The sequence below is a fragment of the Gadus chalcogrammus genome, chromosome 23 (assembly GCF_026213295.1).
Source record: "Gadus chalcogrammus isolate NIFS_2021 chromosome 23, NIFS_Gcha_1.0, whole genome shotgun sequence".
Classification (NCBI taxonomy): Eukaryota; Metazoa; Chordata; class Actinopteri; order Gadiformes; family Gadidae; genus Gadus; species Gadus chalcogrammus.
In genome coordinates, this window is record NC_079434.1 from 12,633,454 (window position 1) to 12,643,157 (window position 9,704).

Genomic DNA, 9,704 nt, shown 5'->3' on the forward strand with positions numbered 1-9,704 from the left:
CATGCGTGTGCACACGCACACATGCTCTCTCACACACACACACACACACACACACACACACACACACACACACACACACACACACACACACACACACACACACACACACACACACACACACACACACACACAGGGTGATCTCTCGCTCGCGCATTACTACACCCGTTTTCCCACGTTTTTCTTCCGGGATATCTCCTCTTGTCTCCTCTGTTCTCTCCCTAGCCATTGACTCTGTTGTGTCTCATCCTGTCTTCCTGCAGCGGGCGCCCGTTCGCACCGCTCAATTGACTCAAACACATAGATGTAGAGCACATAAATGTACATCTGTGTTTAGCCCTAAAGCATCCTGTGCTGGTTCGGCCTGTGCGTGAGGAACATTGGTGTGTGTGTCTGTGCTGGTGTGAATGTGTGTGTTTTTGTTAACTAAAACCCCTTAAACCTCTCTGAACAAAGTAATGTTTTGCATCACAAACAATCGTGCTTCTATTTGCAAACGTTCAACTTGCAAAACATTGAATGACCTGTGGTACAATGAATGAGCAGCAATAGTTGCCACCAGGGTGAAGAAAGCACCCTCCAGCTCTTAATAGTTCCTCTTTTAAGAGAATGGACGTTTCTTACCGCTTCCTCAAAGCAATACCCATAGTGACGACCACAACAGAGTTTTTTTGTGTTTATTGAATCTACTTCTGTTTCTTCAAATCAGTATATGGTAAATATGAGACGTTAATGAAACATCTCTCTCATTTGTTCTCTTCCTCCATCTCTCCATCTCTCTCTCTCTCTCGCGCTGTCTCTCTCTCTCTCTCTCTCTCTCTCTCTCTCTCTCTCTCTAGTCGCTGACAGGCTTTGCGTTGGTCGTCAGCAGTGATGGGATGGTGTTCTACGCCTCCTCCACCATCGTGGACTACCTTGGATTCCATCAGGTGGGTGCTCCCCCTCACTTCTGTTTATCCCTCAGCCCAATCAACATGACCAAAATAAAAAGTTCACAGTTCAACAAGATCTCTTCTCTCATTGAACTTTAAGCGTCTCTAAAAGCAGTTAACAACAGCCTCAAGCCCTCTGCCCACCTCTCCTCCACCCCCAACCAGTGACAACCCTGTCTGGTAGCTTGTTTCGCGTGTGTGTGTGTGTGTGTGTGTGTGTGTGTGTGTGTGTGTGTGTGTGTGTGTGTGTGTGTGTGTGTGTGTGTGTGTGTGTGTGTGTGTGTGTGTGTGTGTGTGTGTGTGTGTGTGCATGCCCCTAGTGCTGCCAGTGGTATATAATGTATGATATCAACATGGGCGCACCTGCCCTGCTGGTTTGGGAATCCTTGCACACATTTATAAAGTGCTTTTCACTGTTAAAAGTCCCCCATGAGCCTGTAGCTCACCACACACATCAGACAGACATCTTGATTCTTCTGCTACAGTGCTCTCACCACAGCAGACAAGCAGTCAGCAGTGACACACCACCAAGAAATTGACATGGAAACCACAGAGGTCTACACACCGCCACATTGGTGTGTGTGTGTGTGTGTGTGTGTGTGTGTGTGTGTGTGTGTGTGTGTGTGTGTGTGTGTGTGTGTGTGTGTGTCTGTGTGTGTGTGTGTGTGTGTGTGTGTGTGTGTGTGTGTGTGTGTGTGTGTGTGTGTGTGTGTGAGAGAGCTAGTGTTTGGCAGGTGTGAGGACAGAGGACGTCGCAAAGCACATAGTTAAATATGCACACGTGTGTATTTTTGTGCATGTTAAGGCTACGCCATCATCCGTCAACGTGTGTGGGTGTATGTGTCTGTGTGTGTGTGTGTGTGTGTGTGTGTGTGTGTGTGTGTGTGTGTGTGTGTGTGTGTGTGTGTGTGTGTGTGTGTGTGTGTGTGTGTGTGTGTGTGTGTGTGTGTGTGTGCACGTCATGGAGCCTACACATGATACAACTTCTAAAGAGAGATTCATTCAGGAGGTGTATTCCCGAGCTCTACCCAAGCTCTGAGCAGAGCACTTCCTCTGGTTTCCGTGAACTTTGAGGTCCAAAACACAAAATGGTGGAACTAGACAAAGGGGGATGTTGCATGAGTCAGGAGAGAAAAGAAGTTAAGGTGCCCACATGTTGGTGGGCTACCATAGGCTTAGCAAGTTCCCAAAACGCAGCGTCAGAGCTGCTTCGATGGAAGACATCTTCTGGATGTCTAATACACCGCAGAACAAAACAAGGCCCACCAATACCCAGGGAGAAATGAGTAAATTTAGTGAGTAGAACCACAAGGAAGTCTTAAAGGCCCGAGCAGGAAACTCCCATGGCCAGCCTTTGATCGCATTTGTTTCTCTGACAGCTCCAGCGTTTGAAGGTCAGGGAAGGAAGACCGAAGAAAGAACAAGAAAATCTCTCATGCTCCCCCCCAACCACCCTTCCTCTTCTTCTGTACTTTTTCTTTCTCTCTTCTCTTTACGAGAAATATAAACAATAGTCATCCGATCCGTCCGTCTGTCTGTCTGCCCAAGCTGCGGTGGGCTGGGGACGGACCAGACCGCAGAGGGCCAATGGGAGCCCTCCCTGGGAACGCTGTGTTTTCAGAGGCAAGCGATCAAAAAAGCTTGCGTGCCTCCACAGTGGAAAGAAAAGAGAGAGTGGGAGGGAGGGAGGGAGGGGGAGAAGAGAAGGGTTTGACATTTTAAGGATGCCGTCCGTCATGGGATGACTGTGTGTGTGTGTGTGTGTGTGTGTGTGTGTGTGTGTGTGTGTGTGTGTGTGTGTGTGTGTGTGTGTGTGTGTGTGTGTGTGTGTGTGTGTGTGTGTGTGCGTGCGTGTGAATATGCGTGTGTGCGTGCGTGTGAATATGTTTGTGTGTGTCTGTGTATTTCTGTGTGTATCGGGGAGGGGGGGCGGGGTTGTAAGCTAAGCTGTGCTGGACTGCTCTTTGGGAGTCGGTGTCACGCGATGTTTGACAAACACAGCTGCCCTCACCAGCCCTGCAGCTGGCCTTGGCCCCCATGTTGTACTGAGAGAGAGAGAGAGAGAGCGAGAGAGAGAGAGGGAGAGGGAGGGAGAGAGAGAGAGAGAGAGAGAGAGAGAGAGAGAGAGAGAGAGAGGGAGAGGGGGGGGGGGGGAGAAAGAGAAGGAGGGAGAGGGTGAAAGGGAGCGAGAGAGGGAGGGAGAGAGAGAGACAGACAGACAGAGAGAGAGAGAGAGGGAGAGAGAGAGAGATTCTTCTGCCCTTCTGCACAGGCTCTTCGTTAACATCAGTGGAGCGTGTGGTTGATAGGTTGACTGTTGCCCTGCCATGGAGATGGCAGGGGGCCCCCCTGTAGGGGGCGATTACTCAGTGCCAACCTTGGACAGGAAGCACAACAATCTCTCTCTCTCTCTCTCTCTCTCTCTCTCTCTCTCTCTCTCTCTCTCTCTCTCTCTCTCTCTCTCTCCCTCCCTCGCCCACTCCCTTTCCCTCTCTCTAGTGCTGAATAGCAGGGGCTAATGTCAATGTTGACACAAAACACATGACAAAATATACGGGAAATATTGTATATTGAAAATGTCTCACCTCTATAACCTGACTGACTGATTACTGACCACTTCCCATCTGTTGTCTCTCTGCAGACGGACGTGATGCACCAGAATGTGTTTGACTACATCCACATTGACGACCGCCAGGAGTTCAAACGCCAGCTGCACTGGGCCATGTGTCCCCCACAACACAAGGGGGCGCACCAGGAGCACCAGCTCCCACCGGGGACTGGTGAGTCACAAAGGCCTGAGATAGAAAGAGAGCGTTGGGGGGGCGCGGGGGGGTGGTGGGGCACTGCCCTGGGTTGAGTTGCTGTGGGTGTGCACTGAGGACACAGGGGGTTTACTCTCTGTGCCTTCTGGGCCAATGGTGGTCCAACTCAAAGTGACGTCAATATTTAGAATCGGGTCCGAATTAAAGACTGATTACCGTCTCTCTAGCCACGCAAATTTGAAATACTTTCCGCTGATGAGATCATGCTCGGGAGAACGCAGTCACTGTCATCTGTCAAAGAGTAACGTTTGACGCTGAACAATATTTGAGGCATAAATCATTACAGTATTTTCATTAACATTTTTTCACTTAAATTGAGAAACCCCCCGCGGGCCAAAAGTAATACTGCATTACCCAAGTCCTGATTTTGCCAACTTCATATATTCGTACCAGCGTTGGCCTCTAAAGGGCGCTATCAATCATTTTCTAAGTAGGGCGTCTCTCCAACTCGGAGCGGAGATTTTTTTTTCATCCGTCTTTCCACTGCCATATGTTTGTCGTTTAAAGCGTTCATTTGTAATGCCACATACACTTTCCTCCGCACGCGATTCTAAATTGGCTTCTGTTCTTCTCCTCGTTGCCTCTTCTTCTTCATCTGGTCCTCCTCCTCCTCCTCCTCCTCCTCCTCTTCCTCCTCCTCCTCCTCCTCCTCCTGCTCCTCCTCACCTCCTCGGGAGCAGGTGAGGAGTACGTGGTGAGCAATCTCTTCCACTCCCCTGACGGAGGCAGTATCCCCCCGGAGCTCAACTCCTTCCTCAACCGTTGCTTCATTGCCCGGGTGCGCTGCCTGTTGGACAGCACCTCTGGCTTCCTGGTGAGTGTTTACAACACACACCCGCTGGTGCCCCACACACAAAACACTCATGCCCCCCCCCCCCCCCCCCCCCCCTCACACACACACACACACATACACACACACACACACATACACACACATACACACACATACACACACGCACACACACATAGATATCCCGGCACACACACACATACACACAAAACCCCTGCCCCACTCACACACCCACACACACACAAACACACAAACACGCACACAACACCCATCCCCCCCACATACACATACACACAACCCAAATAAATGCAATAGTTATCCTTTGAACACAAATTCTTAAATAAGTTATCAAACATGTCTGACAACACAACCTAGCCACCATTTGGGCCTGAGCCGCCGGGCGACTCGTCCCTAAAGGTTTCCCCCCGTCCCTCTCAGACTATGCAGTTCCAGGGACGACTGAAGTTCCTCGTGGGGCAGAAGAAGAAGTCTGGCTCGGGGGCCCTGCTGCCGCCCCAGCTGGCCCTGTTCTGTGTGGCCGTGCCCCTGCTGATGCCCTCCATCACAGAGATGAAGATGAAGAGCCTGCTGCTGAGGGGGAAGAGCAGGGGAGGCCCAGGGTTCCTCCCAGGCATGGATCCCAGGTGAGGAGCACACACACACACACACACACACACACACACACACGAGGAACATCTAGTCTTAGTACGAGCTCCTCCTCCTGCCCCACCGCGCGGAGCGTGACACTGGCAGAGTGGAGGGCGGTGCTCACCGTCGCCCTACACAGGTTGATCGTAGATCCGACCCGAAGGTTGACGGCAAAGTACTATGTTTTAGCTAGGTCATTTGTAAGTGAAGTTGCACCTATCTTCAGTCTATTATTACCTAGGATTCATCTTAACTAAGCTTAATGTAGTTTATGTTGGATTGATGCCTCTCAAACCCAAAGTGGTTCATGTTTACTAATTACCCATAACTAAATATATATGATATATGATGAAATGACGGACGACATAGTGCCAAGAATATAGAACAGGAGCTTTGAATGTTGATTATAATCCGATGCAGATGCAATGCAAAAATAGTTTCCAGACTCCGGGAATTCCCTGTGACAAATGAAAGACGACTGGTCTTATCAGCCTAACTGTAATAATATGGAAATGTACATCCTGTCAGTTGAACACTCATTTGATCCGTCGTTGCAACCCAGATATATTATAATCTACAATAGGTACAACAGACGTTCTCTAAAATAACAAATCCACACATTTTGAGGTAGAACTCCAATTCCAGTTGTTCAGTGTACGTCGAAAAACGTTTGTGAGCCCTTGCGGGGCTGTGTGAGTTGAGACCCTGAAAGACCAGTACGATAAGTAGTGTCCTGGTTCTATGATTGGTAATGCGGGGATCCCAACGGTGAACGGCCCACCCGGTCCTCAGGCCTTTGCTGGATCAAAAGCGAGACCGGAGAACCATAGACTGGGAGATGGCCGAAAGGATGCCAAGGACTGCAGGATAGCAAACACGCCTACAGCTATGCCGGGAAAACACACGCACACACAGTTTTCTTTGAAAAATGGGTTTACCTTGGTTAGAATTCCTTGCAGTTGCAAAACATTTTTAGGCCATTCATCTTCTAAAGGAACAGTTCGCCGTAAGACATTGAGCCTATCATTGGGGGTAGTTAGAATCGTTTTTTTAGATAATGAAGTTATTGATTGAGTCTCATGGTTCTCTTGCAGCAGTTTGAGAACCATGAGACTCAACCATGAGATAGAATCACTGATTTCAGTTTAAACTACATGATTAAAAAAATTCCTTGTCCACTACCCCAATGCTAGCCTCCTCTATATCGGCGGAAAGTTTTTTTAATGAGATACCATATGATTAGGCAGGATGTTGAAGTATGAGACGACAGGTCCTGGGAGAGTTAGGTCACTTTTGTAAAGTCTCATAGATTCCAGTGAACTATGCTGAAATACTTGTGCTCATTCGTTTGTTAGTTCAATTCTGCCCGTAATGGGGGAAACCCTAGCCAAATCAAAAATGAAAAGCAGGCGATCTGCACTAATTCATAAATTGACTTATGTATACACTATAAGTCTACTCTAAGGCTAGGAAGACATGATGGTAACTCATTGTCCTCGTCTTCTAACCATCTGCTTTGTTTCTCCCTGCCCCATCCTATTGCGCTCCTCCTCTCTCGCAGCGAGCGAGGGGAGCCTTTCAGGAGACATTCAGGGAACGGAGGGATGGGGGAGGCCTGTGACCCTCTCTTGCTCCCTTGCTCCACGCCGAATGATGCCCAGCGGGGCCAGCACACCCCCTGGACCCCCCTCTCCAAGGACAACATCAAGTACCGGCCGGAGGGCTTCTACAACCAGGACGAGCCCCTCAACTACTGCAAGACCTCAATGGCTCCCCACAAAGGCCTCAGCCCAGGCCTGGGCGGTGGGTGGCCTCAGCGGCCCAACTCCGGAGCCATCAGGGCGGGGCAGGGAGGTGGCTACCTCCCCTCTAACAGGATGAACAAGGCCAACCACTACGGGAAGCCGTACCGCCAGCCCCCCAGCTGCAACGGAGGCCGGGGTGGCGAGGTGTTTGTCTCCCGTCTCTATGGCAACCTCCAGAGCCCAAACGAGCCGGACACGTACTGCGTGGACCTGGTGAAGAGCGAGGGCGGCTACGGCGAGTGCTACAACGCGCACCTGATGGCGGAGATGCCGCCCATCAAGGTGGAGCACGACTCGGACTCGGAGAACGGCCTGGACCCCTACGGCCGGCCCTGGGCCTGCCGCGACCCGGGCCTCATGGAGCGCTGCTACGGCAACGCGCTGTACGACCCCAACACCGGCGTCCAGCTCAAATCCGAGGCGGACTTCTACGACCAGCCGTACTCGCCGTGTCTGCGGGGGAAGGCCGCCATCAGCCCGCCGTACGTCCACCACGGTCACTACGACAACTACGCCGCCGTCAATGGCGTCAACGCGCCAGGGCGGCTGCAGAAGTACAACAAAGACCCCGGCCACATGCACAACAACAACAACCAAAACAACCACAACAACAACAACAGCCAGTTCAGCCCCCACCGGGGCCCGCACCCGGACCCCCTTTGTAGCAGCCAGACGCTGAACCTCATTGACGCCCAGGCCTACCAGGGCGCTCCCATGGAGCCCCACAAGGCCTTCATGCAGCAGGACTACGGCAAGCACAACGGCTACGAGTTCAAGGGTCACGGCATCATCCACTCCATCAAGCGGGAGCCAATGGACTCACCGCCGTGGTCGGAGAACGGCCATGACATGGGCCAGGCCTTGATGGGTGCCACCCGGAACGGTATGCCCTGCGCCATGAACGCAGGCCACCTCAAAACCAACCCGTACGTGTACATGCAGTGAAGAGCAGCAGGAGGTGTGTGAGGGGAATGGTGTTGCTGAAGTATTGTACATGCAGACGGGATGTTTGTTCTTTCGTAGAAAAGGATAGTGAGGAGTTTCATGTACTTGCATAACAAATTCACCCTTACATATACAAGAATAATACGTATTCCTTTTTTTCTTGAGGAACTTTCACTGTCAAAATTGTTGATTGCCTCTCGAATTAGTCATTAGAGAGACAACATTTTGAGACTTGACTTTGCAAATTTAATTTGCAATATAAAACATAGTACATAAGAGTTTTTAATTCAACTTGCACATTAGATTCGACAAGGGTACACAAATTTGGTCCGAAGGTGAAATACTTCTGCAACATTATTACCTACATAGTGGAAACGAGTACCTTTGCTGTGACACATGTGGACATTCTCGTGGTCCTTCCCTGAAAGAAACTAAACACATGTACAGTAATGTAAATCAATTTATCATGGCTTATCATGCACATGCACCAGCAGTACACAAAAACTACCTTTTAAGTCATGAAGACATCCAGGCTATTACACCGAGAGATATCAGCTTTCATTGGACAAAGGTTTCAGGGACTAGCATTGTGACAATCAAAAACAGTGATGCATACATTTTGTTTTGTTCTGTTTTTTGGATATGGTGACAAGTCCTGTTGACACCCGTTTGGTTTTTGTGCTTTGTGTTGTTCACACCTGGCTTTTTTGAGGTTTGGGGGATTTTAGTGTTTAGAGTCAAACGTTATTGTCGGTTAATATGAAGGTATACAGTTGTCGTGGTAATAAGCATATTTGTATCACCTTTGTTTGATAATCAGGGCCTGCAGCACATCTGACCTTGTTTCCAAAGAGGCCAAAGTGCTCTGTAGAATACAATGTCCCTGTTTGTTGGTCATGTGAAACGCCACTGCGTCATGCCCATCACAGTAAACTGCAGGTTGCTGACGTCCAACCTTCCAAAATAGTTTACAGAATGAAACCCTGTATGTTCGTCAACAAAGATTGGAATACATTAGTCTTGTTGGTTATTTCTGCTGTGGAGGGAAGGGGATCTTCTTATTGGCACATCATTAATGCAAGGCAACACATTACCTCTGTGCTTGCCTTCACAAAATTGTCTTTAAAAAGCAAATAATGATTATCTTTCTCTGACTTACTAGTTTCTAATTCAGAATGACTACATCGAAACCATACCCATAATTATGCAAGCAATGTCAGGCAAAAAAAAAATCAAAATGGTTAAACTTTGCACAAATATACTGAATGCATGCATGCATAAAAATCAACTCCGTTCTGTGAAGCTACTATTGTAGTTTTAGTTGCACTATCGCGAGAGTTTCAATAAAAAGTCCAGCCTTCGCAGACAGGTTGCTTATTATCTTTGAAACGTGTTGCTTTTCAATTAATGTCAAAATGATTAATATTTATTGTCGGAGGCAGAAGTTCGTATTTAAAAAAAAAAAAAAAGGTTTTGAAGGCTTTGCTTGCTTTTTGATAAATACTGATAACGAGAGATGGTAAATACAGTGTACATATTGCAGTGTTTCTACGTGTTTTTGCATCTATTAAAAATACTTCTTTATATATGCACTTCTGGACTCAAGTCTTTTATATTCTCCTGCTATAAAGAAGTTTGTGGGTCCAGGTGTGGACCAACTGACTTCGTGTTGTTAGTGTTAAATAGTTGTATTAACATGGTAAATCACATGATACAAATTGTAAAAAGCATCTCATCGTTCCATTCTCATGAATTGTAATGTCGG

The 9,704-nt window shown here is 48.5% G+C and overlaps 1 protein-coding gene across 1 annotated transcript in view; it reads left to right on the forward strand.

Moving 5' to 3' along the window:
- LOC130377139 (uncharacterized) overlaps positions 1 to 9,534 on the forward strand; it is a 52,447-nt gene extending 42,913 nt beyond the window's left edge. Inside the window, exons 5-9 of the mRNA XM_056584126.1 lie at positions 837 to 926; positions 3,571 to 3,709; positions 4,432 to 4,565; positions 4,980 to 5,185; positions 6,751 to 9,534. Of these exons, the coding sequence (XP_056440101.1) occupies positions 837 to 926; positions 3,571 to 3,709; positions 4,432 to 4,565; positions 4,980 to 5,185; positions 6,751 to 7,939 (1,758 nt within the window). The 3' untranslated portion in view covers positions 7,940 to 9,534. The remainder of the gene's footprint in view (positions 1 to 836; positions 927 to 3,570; positions 3,710 to 4,431; positions 4,566 to 4,979; positions 5,186 to 6,750) is intronic.
- Positions 9,535 to 9,704: the final 170 nt, after the last annotated feature.